Here is a 15,703-nt window from a genome sequence, read left to right on the forward strand (position 1 = left end):
TGCATGCAGAAAAATATCTGTCAATTCCATTTCCTCTTTAGCTCCAGACTTAAAAAAAATTGCTGAAAGTCCCCAAATAAACCAGGACTTAAAAAAAAAAGTTGCATCTGAAATAAAATGAATTTTACACTCACATATCGCTCCCAGTCGATTTCTGCATAAAATCCATTTGGAGCACCATTACTTTTCTTCTGCAAATAATTGGAAAAAAAGGATTTTACTAGTACTATTAATGTTTCCATATTTAGATTAAGATAAATTATTTGTCAAAATTGTAAACTTTTCATTCAGTGACAGTCATGGTAAAGACAGGGGAGTACACTGGCAAATTTGGGGTTGTTGGTATAGTTATAAAATGAATAACTAAACCATACTTGGTGATCAAGATAATTTCAGTCACCCCTAATATTTGTCTAACCCACGGCATGATGATGATTCTGCCGATCTGCTCAATATGGTCCTTTGAGGGGCAATTGGAAGTACCATTCGCCATTGGTACCATTTTGACTTTAGAAGCGTTAACTGGTGGAAAACAGTTCCAATCTGGCCTCAAACTTTAGTCCTGAATCCATACACTCCTTACATATCAATGATAAATGCCTAACTGATATTTTGCTGATGTTTGCTGTCAGAAGAGTATTGCTTCATGAAAGTGAAAGTGAGGGCTTCTGGCAGTCAACAGTGACAGCTGTGCTGGGCTTGACTGTGTACTACAGAGGATAAAAAAAACTCATTTTCCTGCAGGCAGCAGTATGGAACCTGCAGGAAGGATTTTTCATTCTCTCAGTGGTAACCAGACTTGCTGAATGATAACAAACCTATCCAGTCAAAAAGCTTCCTGCTGTGATTCTCTAGAGATGATTGGAATATGAGAGTGCATATGAGGCATGGTATGCTTCATATACTAATTCATTCCACTACAAAAGGCAGTTGGAAGGATATTCTTTTCTCTTTTGCATCTACCACCCCAACCTCATGCAGTTTTGGACAGACGCGTGGATGCGCACACACCTCTATTAAGTACTTGGGAATATTTTTAAAATCATGCTCACTGAAAGGCATAAAGCAGGAAAATATTACCTTCTTAGGACTCATCTAGTGTGGATATATATAAATATTTATAATTTTAAAAAAAGACTCAAATCTACTGAGAGATCTATAACGTAACCAATCTTTCACCTTTATTCTCAATGATTAGTCTTTTCTAAAGCATTGTAATTGTACCTTCAACCTATGCACAGTTTAATGGTCGATTTTCAACAACAGCAATATTTCTTTGGATCAAAGAATCCAACTATGTTCCTTCTTTACTTCTAACACAATAAGCAAAATCAGCCATGGAATTATTATATTCAACTCAATATTCTGTTCATAGAATAACTAAAATGATTGAGTTGCCAAATGAATTGATGTATTCGTACCACAAGCAATATTAACGTCTTTTAAAAAAACATTCGATGCCATCGTGTAGGCTACTGTTGAACACGATTTTGCTAATCAATTTTTTTTTAGGTTTGGCAAAATTGCTTAAAGAAAATTGTACATGCTGTTGAACCTTTTCATCTTGCACTCATCAGGACAGAGCAGGAATGCTAAAATTTCAAAGGGGAAAAAATTATACTGTATGAGATATAGGATGCCAATCTGTTGGCAAGCAGGCTTTAATTGGTCAAACTCTTGGCATGCAAAAGCATTAGGGAACAATTAGCTCAAGGCTGGTGCATTCTCTATGGCAATGCCTCAATCAATCCTGGTGAGTGCAAAACAAAAATATTTGAAAGCCAATATTTAAGTTCTGTACTAGCAACTGACTATTTGGTGTTATTGAGAGGTTTTGAACTCATTCTCTTCTTACACATTTTTGTTTTCTAGTTACACATCCATCACAGCAGAAGGGATGAACTGTTGTCAAATTCATGTTAGACATATCAAGAAAATAGATTAGAGTGGTGCTGGAAATGCACAGCAGGTCAGGCAGCATCGGAGGAGCAGGAAAATCGACATTTCAGGAAGGAGCCCTTCATCAGGAATGAGGCTGGGAGCCTTGGGGGTGGAGAGGGGGGGGTGAGGCTGGGGCTGGGGAGAAGGTAGCTGGGAGTGCAATAGGTGGATGGAGGAAGGGGGTAAAGTGAACTGCCTCTCCCACTCTGCCGAGGACATGCAGGTCCTGGGCCTCCTCCACCGCCACTCCCTCAACACCCAACATCTGAAGGAAGAACGCCTCATCTTCTGCCTAAAACCCTTCAACCCCATGGCAATGTGGACGTCACCAGTTTCCTCATTTCCTCTCCCTCTGCCCTTACCCCAGTTCCAAACTTCCAGCTCAGAACCACCTGTCAATCTTCCTTCCCACCTATCCGCTCCACCCTCCTCTCCGACCTAAACCTTTACCCCCACCCCCATCCACCTACTCCCCAGCCCCAGCCCTTTCCATTTATCTCTCCACCCCCTAGGCTTCCAGCCTCATTCCAGATGAAGGGCTTCTGCCCAAAATGTGGATTTTCCTGCTCCTCGGATGCTGCCTGAACTGCTGTACATTTCCAGCACCACTCTAATCTTGACTCTAATCTCCAGCATCTGCAGTCCTCACTTTCGCCTACATCAAGAAAATAGCTACTCAACCAAAATCATGAATGAGGTTAAATACACAGTTTGTCCTTAATTTAAATCAACCTAATTAATTCAAGTTCTATAAGGTGACAATAGGAACAAATTTATATCATAGGTACAACTTTAAAATTAACGTCAAGCATTATGAATCATTCTGTCTTTAACTCAAAATGATTTACTATCGATTGCAATCCAATTGTCAGTTTGATGTTACCGCAGACTCTGCTTGCCATATCCTAGATTATATCAAATCCCATTCATCTATCCCTTCTCTGCTCACTAATCTATGCATTCATTTTAAAATCCCTCCATGGTTCACTCCTCCAAATGTCTATATTTGTGCTGCTCAACAACCTTCCATATATCTGTCCATCGGTCTTTCTGAGCATCGCTGATTTTAATCTCTCCATTACTGGCAGCCAGAACAACATCTTGCTACAAACTAGCTATCAGGGATCCCTTCCCTAAATCTCTCCACCCTCACACTTTTATTTTCTCCTTGAAGGTTCTTCAAAACAAATCCACCTTTTCACCATGTTTATATTCATGCATCCTAATATCTCCTTGGACTGAGCTTTGCACTCATTCAATTGTGGGTTTGAAACCGAGAGTTGGTGGAGGGTTGTGGAGGTGGGTGGGTGAAGGGGGCATAGGATCAGTGGTGACCTTCCTGTCGCCTCTCCACTCATCCCCAAGGTGTCTGCAACATTACCAGGGTGGGGGAAGATCAGTCCACCTGCCTGCCTTCCCTCCATCCTATTGACTTTGCTTTGTCACCAATTAATGATCATTTAAGGGCTTCACCCTGCAATCTTTTTGCTGTGAAACAGGGAGGCCTAAGCTGAGGGAAGCCTTTCAATGTCAGTTTGAGCCAGGTTAGGGGAAACCTCCATTGTGTCCCTTTTGGCCGAACAGGAGCACTTTCAAAGCTCATCCTCTCCTTTCTCTCCTGGGGCACAGACCAACAACTCCACCAATATTTATAGGTGTGGCGTATTGTAAACCAAACATTCCTAATCTTCTCCTTGACCTGTGAGCATGGCCTCCCCATTCCATCCCCTCAAACCCATGGAACTTTTGAACCTGATGGTTTCTCAGTGCAGCGAGATTGCCTGTATTCCCAGAAAATGCTCTCGTGGGCACTGCAAGGATACAGAGCTGTTGGTCATTCAATTAGATGGTAGCTGTCTAAGACAGGACCTCTCACTGAGAAAGGGATAGAGATCTGGCCTTAAGCAATGAACATTGCTAATTATAATGCTGTCAGATAGCCATCAGGATCACGGGCAGGACTCCAACCAATATTTTAGCCAGAGGCACATTTTATAGTGGCACCCCATAAAACTCAGGCCTTTATCAACTTGTTTGATAGCACTTCAGTGAAGCACCTTGGGACACGTTACAATGTTAAGAGCACAGTATAAATAAAGATGGCTATTGCTGTTGATCATTTGTTTTCAGTTCACTGGCATTTTCCTTTAAGTTTTAAGTGTTTCACATGATATTTGAGGTATGTTTTGCCACAGCTTTAATTGCTGCTGGTCAATGCAGAAAAGAACCATTTAGTTTGTGCACTTAAATTTATATTTCTTTAAGGATTGAAGTCAACCATGAACGGGCCCTTACTTACCATCTTAAATAATCCGAGGAGTGTGCAGACTGCATGGTACAGGACAATCCTGGCATTTACATTCTCCTAAAAGTTCAACTATTCCTTAAAAAAATAACATACTTTTCTCATGCTTATACACTGTAACCAATGGTGTGGGTGATAAAAAAAACTTTTCAATGGAAGACTTATATTGCAGAACATTCTAGTGAGAGCAACTCTGCAATTTGATGGGGCTACTTGTACATAAAAAGGTAGAGGGATCAACTGTGATTGTCAGCACTAAATATATACAACTGCACATATTGCAGTATGAAGTAATTATTATTTTAAGCTTCAACTAACTGGTCCAAACAAATAATTATTTAACCTGAATATTAACCATTCAATAGACACATTTTCTGCATACTTACAGTTCCATCTCGGTCTGGCGAACCCCTGTGGGAAAAGAGAAAACACTTTTTAAACAAGAATGCAGAATTAAATGACGACTAGTACACAGGACAACTATAAACCAAATTAACAGTCTTCCACACTGATACTAATGAGTACCACCACTAGTAGATAGGCATCAGCTAAACAACATTTTTGACTGGTCATTTGTGGGGAAAAGCTGTAGTATTTGACACCTTCATACATGTATTTGAACAGATTAACTTGGTAATTATTTACATTGGGGCAAACTAGTTATCTTTCAGCAGAGAAAAAAAAGGGAGAACTAAGTGATGCAGTCGGTTGGCAGACGTTTCACTTTTAGGCCTAGGTGGTTCATGACTAAAATGACAGGGTGTAATTCATTCCACTGATAGCTGCAGAGGCCCCATCAGAAAGTAGTTTGGCAGAATCTCACTCAATTCTTATTTAGAGTTAGGAACTGTACCCACTAAGCATAGATTGAACTAAACGCACTATTACCCTTTTAAATTTTTTTGTAGAATGTAACAACCGTCAATCATGTGATTTTACTGATATACAATTTTATGAAATGTCATTTAACAGGAACAAAAGGAGCCCATCAAAAACACCCCTCTTGTGATAATGCTCATTTCTCACTTCACACAGTAATCAGCTATTTAACAACTTTAGCAGTTGAGAAGTCCTTATCCAGCATTTGCAGTGCAGTACTGGTGTCTAATTAGTAGAAATGTTGATGTAACTTCCAACTCAGGTTTCACAACACTTAAATACAGATCTGAATATTCTCCCAATTTAAAGCGATATTGTTTAAAAAACAGCACAACGTACTCTGTCACTCTCATTCAGTGGTTACTATATTTGCACCTTCTCGTGAAAACCCTGATTAATTGCATTTCTTTGATTCAATACAAAAGGTAAGTCCCTGCTTAGTTATTAAATACTGTATAAATATTAGAAGTATCAATGCTAGCTATAGTGAAAGGCCACTAATTTAGATTTGTTGTCAGATGTTCGTAAAAATATGGTGAGAATTTTTTTTTGGCATGCAAAATGTCGCCATACTCTGACACTATCTTGAAACAATGTATATGATGCAAGATTTTACTGCGTCAGAGTTCATCTTTCCCTCTTCTTCTTGTCCCCTTCCACTGCTCCTCCTTTTGCTGTTTGCCACTTTCCCCTCCTCCTCCTCTCCCCCTCCCTCCCCCCTCCTCCCCCCAGCTCTCACAGTGTAATCTTAATTTGCTGTTAGGGTCATTTATCAGGATCAAATGGCAAAACACTAAACCTCTTTCGTTGATTTTTTTAAAAAGAAAAGAGTCCAGGATGTCACTAATAGCAGCAGTTCAAATCTTTTCCCCTCGGATGTCAAGCAATTAGGACAATGGATTATCCATCATCACTAGCTTCCTCAGTATTGTTGACTGCACTTAACATTGCTTTGAGAATGTCCTACCACAACCTGCAGAGTTTGTGAATGTTTGAATGTCGAAGTGAAAGTCAATGCCAAATTCTAAAAAAAGTTGTGTGTCATATATCCTGGGAGCGCCTGTGATTTTTACGTGCTAGGGAACCCACAGGTTCTTGCTGTATTGTACGATCCTTGGGCCATATATACAGCTTAGGGGTTCCCTTTCCAAATATGGCTCCTGGCACCTGTGCAAAACACTCAGACTGACACAGAACAAAAAAAAAGGTACAACACTGTCCATGCTTCCATCAGAGCCTTTAGTGGTTTTGATGCCTGGTGGGACCTTGCAGTACAGTCTAGAAAGGGGTCTCACAGTTGAGGCCAACAAAGAAGGGAGTGTGTTGGGAAGCAGATGAAATAGAAGCCTAGATCAAATTTCTGAAGATGAAATGGAAATTTAGCATCATAACATCATCAAGTATAAAGTATGAACAGAAAATCTCCGCGGCCAGAGAGAATGTGATTGAAACCCACCGATAGGCTAAATGTGCTTTGTCATGCCATTCTCCAGCCAGAAGAATGTTTTTTTCTCTCATAGGGAGTGATGAGCCTGATCTATGCCAGCATTCCCTGCTATTTTTTCCAGCAATTAGACAAAGAGGGTTTGAGTATGATAGAAGTAGATTTAAGGGCAGTTAGCAGTGATGCATGGGCAGAAGAAATGGTGAGAAAATCTCTAGGAATTGTATACAGCAGGAAGAGTTAGTAGTTTGAGAGGATGAAATGAGTGAGCGGGCATTCCGCATGTAATAGTAAGGGATGTAGCCCAGGAGCGTTCATCAGATGAGCGTGTAGTGGCAGAGCTAGAATGAATGCTGTTCCTGTGAACGTGAGGTAGCAGAGTCCCAGACTTGTGCAGCACAAAAACAGACCTTTCGGTCCAACTCATCCATGCCGACCAGATATCCTAAATAAATATATGATGATTTGCCAGCATTTGGCCCAAATTCCTCTAAACCCTTTCTGTTCATATACAGATCCAGATGCCTTTTAAATGTCACCACTTCATACCACTCTGCATGAAAAAAATTGCCCCTTAGGTCTATTTTAAATCTTTGCCCTCTCTTAAATCAATGTCCTTTAATTCTGGGCTCCAATACCCTGGGGAAAAGACCTTAGCTATTTAATCCAAACATGTCCCTCATGATTTTATAATCCTCTACAAGGTCATCCCTTAGCCTCCAATGCTCTAGGGAAAACAGCCACAGCTTATTTCAGCCTCTCCCCATACCTCAAACCCTCGCAACATCTTGTAAATCTTTTCTGAACCCTTTCAAGTTTCTCAACATCCTTCCTATAGCAGGGAGACCAGAAGTGCACACAGTATTCGAAAAGTGGTCTAACCGATGTCCTGCACAGCCTCAATATGACCTCCCAACTCCTATACTCAATGCGCTGACAATAAAGGCAAGGATACTAAATACCTTCTTCACTACTGAGAAAGTGAGGACTGCAGATGCTGAAAAATCAAAGTCGAAAAGTGCTGAAAAAGCACAGCAGGTCAGGCAGCATCCGAGGAGCAGGAGAGTCGACATTTCGGGCATGAGCCCTTCATCAGGAATGTGATGGGGAAAGGGGGCTGAAAGATAAAAGAGGAGGATGGGGTGGGGGCAGGAAGGTGACAGGTGAATGCAGATGTGAGGTAATGGTGATAGGTCGATGGGAAGGAAGATGGACAGGTAGGTCAGGTCAAGTGGGTGGTGCTGAGTTGGAGGATAGGATTTGAATGATTGGGGTGGGGGGCAGGGTTTGGAAACCAGTGAATTCAATCTTGTGCTGTGTGGTTGAAGGGCAGGTGGGTTGAAATCAGCCAACCTATCACACCTGAAATTTTGTTGGGCCTCTTTCTGGCTCTGGCAGTTGCTGGTTTATTTTGATTGCCAAGGAAACCAAATCTGCTCCCTTACCTCAGCCTGCTGTTGGAAATCGCAGATCAAGTTCAGTTGACATTGGAGGTTGATCTGTGTTTTTGAAGAGCAGTGCACCAGATTAAAGCAGGCATGCTTACCCGCAGAGTTTAAATTACAGTGAGATAGAACCAGGAGAGTAAAACGACCTGCACCCTATTTCAACTGCATCATCCAGCAAGTGGCAAATTGAAAAAATAAGCCTCATTATTATATGATTGTTTAGGAATGTTTCCATAATTGAGGTCATAGAGTAATACAGCACAGAAAAAGACCCTTCGATTCAACCAGTCCTTGTCGAACATAATCCAAACCTGAACTAATCCCTTTGGGTGACCATCCTCCAAGGCGGACTTTGGGACAGGCAGCAGCGAAAAGTGGCTAAGCAGAGGCTGATAGCTAAGTTCAGTACCTATAGGGAGGGCCTCAACCGGGACCTTGGGTTCATGTCACACTACAGGTGATCCCATTGCCTGACACACACACACACACACCTTTTACACCACTCCGCACAAACGAACAGACATGCACACATATATGTTTGTGGGATAAATTTGTACTTGCAGAGTTACATTGTACTTTGCTCAACAACTGCATGAATCCATGTAAGATTATGTTCATTCATTTTTTAGATTAGAATCAGATTTAAATGAGAAACATTATGGCACAGACAGCAACACACAAGGGGCTAACAGTTTCAACACCTTATCCGGGCTGACGTCAATTGTTAAAGTTCACCTGATAATGTAACTTAAAGTTGTGTGATTTACATATGAAAGTGAAACTAACATGGTCATTCTAACAGATGAGAGATTCATCAAACAATCAAGGTATTTTTCAAAGTTTAATTTCAGTTATATCATACTGTAAATTTTTGCTATAAATTCTGTGTCTTACAATTGTGTAGTCCACAACCACCTGAAGGAGCAGCACTCCGAAAGTTAGTGCATTCAATTAAAACTGTTGGACTATAACCTGGTGTTGTGTTATTTTTAAACTTTGTACACTCCAATCCAACACCAGCATCTCCAATCATAAACTAACCCCACCTGCCAGCTCCTGCTCCATATCCCTCCAAAGCGTTGTCATTCATGTATCTATCCAAATGTCTTTTAAATGTTGCAAATTGTACCCTCAGGAAATTCCTTCCACATGCAAATCACAGTGTAAAAAATTTGCCCCTCATGTCTTTTTTAAAATCGCCCACCTCCCACCTTAAAAATGTGCCTCTAGTCTTGAAATCCCCCAGAGGGCAAAGACAACTACCATTAACTCGATCTATATCCCTCGGTATTGTCTCAAACTCCTACGCTCCAGTGAAAAACGTCCTAGCCTATCCATTCTTCCTTTATAACTCAAGCCCACCAACATCCCGATAAATCTCATCTGAATCCTCTCTAGCTTGATAATATCTTTCCTATAAACTGGACAAAGTATTCCAGAAGAGGCCTCACCAATGTCCTGTACAACCTCAACAATAACTTCCCAACTCCTATACTCAAAGGCAAGCAGATCTCACATATCTTGCACTAAGTTTAGAACCCTGCCTTCCGGATCTGAAAAAAGTGATTTTGAAGTTACCAGGTTCAATCCTTGACAGGAGACAGCCATGTCCCCTGCAACACTGATGATCTCTCATAAGTAGGCTGGGACATTTTTTCACTGGAGCATAGAATACTGAGCGGTAACCTAATAGATGTTTATAGGTGAGTAGCATAGAGGAGGTGAATAGTAAACATCTTTTCTCTAGGGCAGGGGTGTTCAAAACTAGAGGGCATATTTTTAAGGTGAGAGAGGAGTAAGTTTCAAAAATAACTGAGGGGCAGCTTTTTCACAGAGGGTCGTTTGTATGTGCCAGAGGAAGTGGTACATGCAGGTACTGTCACAACATTTAAAAGACATTTGGATAGGTACATGAAAAGTAAAGATTTAGAAGAATATGGGCCAAACGCAGGCAAGTGGGACTGGTTTAGTTTGGGAAACATGGCCAGCATGGTCAAGTTGGACCGAAGGGTCTGTTTCTGTGTTGCATGATTCTAAATTGCACAGCATTTAGACAATAAATAAGGAAAGAATTGAACAGAGTTATGTCTGTCAAAGCTGTACAACCTTCAACCATTTACCATCTAAGCCAGTATTTCCCACATGTTTTCCTATAGTGACACCATTTTAAAGCTTGTTATGACCCTTCAGTGAGAACTGAAACAAAGGTCTGCTAAAGCAGTTGTACTGCTGTTGTAACTTGGTGTAAAGACCACAGCAGCCATTATTTGAATGCTTTGAATCTCAAAATTTAGTTCACAATCCCATTTGAGAGATTAGGTTGGGATAACCAACTGCCATTTAAAGAACTAATGGCAAACTGTCAACATCTTCCAATGGTAACTTCGCATGAATCACTCACCAAGTAACTGTAGAGATAATGAGGAATATGCATTTCATAGGCTTTACACAGTCATGCCATCTGCATCACAGCAGACAGACTTCTATTACTCCAGCTCTTCAAGAGCTCAGTGCCAAAGATAAAAGTCAGCAACTTAAAAATCTTATTGCAAAAAAGCATTTCAGTCCAGCATCTTCGAAGTCAGACCAGGCAGGGAGATAATAGCCATAATTCAAACTTTATGTTATCTCGACATTCTTAATCCTTTCAAATTCCATTGTGATTTATGGCATCTGCAGAATCCTTTGATTTGTAGAGAGATTCAATGTTTCTGACAAAGCTTTGCAAACCTTTGCAGATTTGAGGAAATGGCATTGATCAAACAGCTATTTGGTACCATCACCATTTTATTATTTACTTATCAACCATCAACAATTTTCATCACACACAAGATCTGAATCATTTGTGTTTTAGATTACTGAGATGAAGCCTGGTCGAAAGATCCATGTAATACTTTCAATAAACTCCTTTGTGGAGATTGGTCACAAAATGAAAAAATAACCATTTAAAAGATACATTTGAGTTATGTGTTTTGCACTCGCATTCGCTAGAGTTCACATTTCAACTTCCTTATTATCAGTGGAGAAAGACATCTCAGTGACCCTGTACTGAAAGTGGAGTCTGTGAGGCGTGGAGGTGAGCTGGGAGAAATGTCTGGGCACCGGGACTATATTGAAGTTTCAGAAAGACAACAGTAAAGCACAAAATATCTCACCAGCCCTCATCTCCCATCCACTGCTCACCAAATCCCCATGCCCAATAAATATTGCCTCATTTCCTATATCTATCCACCACAGCCATTTATTACCTTATACCAACCTAATCTCTCTGCTCACATCCTATGTGTCTTCATAGTCCTTATGTTAACTTAAAGCCAACCCATACCCCACCCATCACCTTATAGCTAACATGCCACATATTTACCATATGCAGATCTCAGGACCCATCGACAGAGGAGGAAAAAAGTAAAAGTGAAATAAATTTCAAAGTATGCATTGCATATTTTATCATTGTGGAAACCCCACTCTTCTTTATGAATGTTTATTTACTATATATTTACATACTTTAAACTATATAATGCCTTACAATAACATTTTATTCAAGTGCTTGATCTGATATCAACACCATTGGAATTAATTTATAGTCCTACTTCAGAGTCTATAATCAACTTTAGTTGTCAAACAAACTGCAAATGTCAAACACCAGATTGTGATTCCACAAAAATCCATTATCAGTCACGTAGCACTAATTCACTGATATAAACCCTCGGGCTTATGTCAACAGACGGATTGAAATAACAAGCAATGATTCTTTCAAATCCTTCAGGCATTCATTCAAAAGTTTTAAAGGGTAGAACTCATCTAAATGTATTGACAGATCCCTTTGACATGTCACTTTCACAGCTTGACAGCTTCTCTTGACAGTTGTGGCAGGTCCTTTTGATAGTTGCCTTTGACACTTTTGACATATCTCACGACATTTTCAAATCAGCTTGACAGTTAATGAATTAATACACGATTAATGTAAATTCCTTCCTACTTTTAACCATTCCAAAGGACTCCTGACTGTAGTGAAGGGTAGCTAGCACTCCAAAGGCGTGCCTGGACCGTAACCAAAGAGGTACTTCAATTTTCTAAAGAGAAACCCTGACTACCTAAAAAAGATGCACAAAGTGCAGCCCGGTTTTTAACCACATCTATCTAGAACATTTTTGGTTTCACAACCCTGAGCTACCAAAATCTGACTTGATTTAAGTGGTAAATTGGTTCCTTAAACTGCTCATGCACAAATCCTGATCCAAACACATTCCATCCCACCCCTGTGAAAATGGCAATTGGAACTTGCAATTTTCCAGCTCTTCTGCCATTACTGCTGGACAGGTTATCTGTTTTGGCAAAAATCCAGGTCGAGGAATCCCAACATTTCAACCAAACCAAAGAAAGCTGTGCCAACTTCTATGCAACACCGGAGCTCAATGGAAAAATACTCCCTCCGATCCTCACTGTGGCTTCAATTGGAAAGATTGGCATCTACCAAAGCAACAAATTAAACAGCTGATGTCACGGAGATGCTTATACTTAAAAAAAGGAATTAGGAAAAATCTCAAAAACTAAACGTGTCCCCTTCTTTACTGTACATTAAGTGAGAGCAATTTGTTCCATAGAATTAAATATAATATTGGATTAACTTTGAGAATACAAATCATTTGCATTTCAATCCTAACAACTGGTTTATTAAGGTTGCTCTGGTTGATGCACAATAGTTATTTTTACCAATTAATAATCGCAATAAAAACTGTGATAGTTGTGACCTATGAATATATATTTTAAATTGTGAATAAGTCATTTTCTACCATATATAACTAGCTCTTAAAGGAGTTTAAATATAAAATCATAGCCAGGAACAAAGACGGACTTACACAGAGTTTCAGCAATATTATTTCCGGGGTTACTGCTGCATTGGGTACTAAACTAGGCTCTATGGATCTGCAGCTGTTCATGCAGCTAAAACGTCTATGGGGAGATACTGGGTGTCAACAACATTAGCGTTTTCTGTCTAGCTGTGATCGAATTGACCATGTAATCGGACATCTTAAAATCCATATATTCCTGTACGTATTGATTTACAATCACATTATTTTACAGTATTTTGGACAAGCTGGTTGTTTTGCATTACAGAATTGTTCTGATTGGGCGCTCACACTGCTATTAGGATGTTAAAACAACCTGACACACATGCCACACAATGATTTTGAAAATTGTATTCCTAATGAGGCTGAGTGCATGGCATAGAACTATTCTTAAATTTTTCACCAGTTGGTATGAACTGACAACCTCACTGAGAAAAAGGATTTTTCATGATGCGAAAGATAATGAATTGGCACAGGTGGGTGCACTGCTCTGAGCTGGAGTGGAAATATATTGCTTGGTCAAATGGAATGTGTTTTGTTTTGCATCTTTCTCCTGGCCATACAAAACAGAATTCGTACTATTTCCTTTCACTAGTATCAATTGAATGAAGGAGCACAAAGTTCACATTCCAAATAACGAAGCATTATATGTTATAAAATAATAGAACATACTCTGAACTGAATCAGCTTAAAGATTTAGATTGGTACATTGAAGGGATCGAATGACTAAACATGATACACAGTTAACAACTGATGAAACTCATTAAATCTCACAGCAAACCATAAAGGTTTACTGCAAATGCATTTTGCTTGAGAATAAAAAGAGAAGGTCAAAGGGATTGCTGTCTTGATTTTAATAGGACCTTGGCTGACCTCAAATTCCCAAAGTATGCTTTCACTAACTCCTGGGACTGAAAAAAAATTCTATAAGTGTCTCTGCCAGCTGTGTGCACAAGAAAAGGTGATGACATCATCAAAACATGACAGAAGTTAGAAGCGTTTTAAATGTACTTTATAAAAACAAAACTCCACAATTCTCAGTACCAAGAAAGTTCTGAGGAAGAGTCACCAGATCTGGAACTTTAACTCTAATTCCTCTTCACAGATGCTGCCAGACCAGCTAAGCTTTTCTAGCAACTTGTTTTTATTTGAATTTACAGCATACACATTTCTTTTGGTTTGGAATTTCAAAACTAACTTTTGTGAATGGGGAAGACCAGAGATCTTTTCATTCAAGTCCAACTGCATTGTACATTTCACACCAGTCTAAAGATTTAATGTCAAGTTTACTTTGGAATTGACTACATTTTTTTCAAATGTTGCTGGTTCATTGCTGATCATCAATTGCTGCTGTCTAATTTAACAAACTGGCTGCTCAAGTACCTTCCCTAAAAGAATTATATACTAACATATAGAAATACCTTATGATGTCAGTATGGGTCAGGCTGAAATCATTTATCCTAAGACTAGGTAAGAATTTCCTGGCTGAAATGTTCCCTCAAATCATGAAGAATCAGACATGAAATTTAAATCATGCAGGCAAATCAAGTCCAGAGTAGTTAAGCATTCTGCTGTATTTCCCAACCAACCAAATCTCCATACATCTCACTGCAAGCTCTGTGAAATCCAGCAAAATCTTCTATTAGTTGAATAGCTGGGGAGAGGATAGTTGGTGGTAGAAATCTCTTATTGAGCTAGGCAAAGTATACCCTCAGTTCTCTCAGTTGGCTGGACAGCTGGCTTTACAATGAGATAAAAACAATGACTGCAGATGCTGGAAACCAGATTCTGGATTAGTGGTGCTGGAAGAGCACAGCAGTTCAGGCAGCATCCAGTTCCTGTGGTGCCAGGGGAAGGTGCCAGGATGGGAGGGTGGGTTGTAGGGGGTGTGGACCTGACCAGGTAGTCACGGAGGGAGCAGTCTTTGCAGAAGGCGGAAAAGGGGTGGGGAGGGAAATATATCTCTGGTGGTAGTATCTTTTTGGAGGTGGCGGAAATGTCGGTAGATGATTTGGTTTATGCGAAGGTTGGTAGGTGGAAGGTGAGCACCAGGGGCATTCTGTCCTTGTTACGATTGGAGGGGTGGGGTCTGAGGGCGGGGAAATATATCTCTGGTGGTAGTATCTTTTTGGAGGTGGCGGAAATGTCGGTAGATGATTTGGTTTATGCGAAGGTTGGTAGGTGGAAGGTGAGCACCAGGGGCATTCTGTCCTTGTTACGATTGGAGGGGTGGGGTCTGAGGGCGGAGATGCGGGATGTGGACGAGATGCATTGGAGGGCATCTTTAACCATGTGGGAAGGGAAATTGCGATCTCTAAAGGAGGCGGCCATTTGGTATGTTCTGTGGTGGAACTGGTCCTCCTGGGAGCAGATACAGTGGAGGCAGAGGAATTGGGAATACAGGATGGCATTTTTCCAAGAGGTAGGGTGGGGAAGAGGTGTAATCCAGGTAGCTGTGGGAGTTGGTGTGTTTATAAAAAATGTCAGTGTCAGCAGGAACTGTAAAATCTGCGCTCACACCTCCTCCCTCACCTCTATCCAAGGCCCTAAAGGAGCCTTCCACATCCAAAGTTTTACCTGCACATCCACTAATATCATTTATTGTATCCGTTGCTCCCGATGCGGTCTCCTCTACATTGGGGAGACTGGGCGCCTCCTAGCAGAGCGCTTTAGGGAACATCTCCGGGACACCCGCACCAATCAACCACACCGCCCTGTGGCCCAACATTTCAACTCCCCCTCCCACTCTGCCGAGGACATGGAGGTCCTGGGCCTCCTTCACCGCTGCTCCCTCACCACCAGACGCCTGGAGGAAGAACGCCTCATCTTCCGCCTC

General features: G+C 40.7%; 1 protein-coding gene across 10 annotated transcripts in view; it reads right to left on the minus strand.

Annotated features, from left to right (window-relative positions):
- The window catches only part of sgip1a (SH3GL interacting endocytic adaptor 1a), a 228,792-nt gene that overhangs the window by 123,605 nt on the left and 89,484 nt on the right, over positions 1–15,703 (minus strand). For all 10 annotated transcript variants that reach the window (XM_043699420.1, XM_043699419.1, XM_043699418.1 and 7 more), the window contains 2 exons: positions 4,633–4,657; positions 135–191 (listed from right to left, as the gene is read on the minus strand). In XM_043699420.1, the coding sequence (XP_043555355.1) occupies positions 135–191; positions 4,633–4,657 (82 nt within the window). The remainder of the gene's footprint in view (positions 1–134; positions 192–4,632; positions 4,658–15,703) is intronic.

This window comes from Chiloscyllium plagiosum, chromosome 11, assembly GCF_004010195.1.
Source record: "Chiloscyllium plagiosum isolate BGI_BamShark_2017 chromosome 11, ASM401019v2, whole genome shotgun sequence".
Lineage (NCBI taxonomy): Eukaryota > Metazoa > Chordata > Chondrichthyes > Orectolobiformes > Hemiscylliidae > Chiloscyllium > Chiloscyllium plagiosum.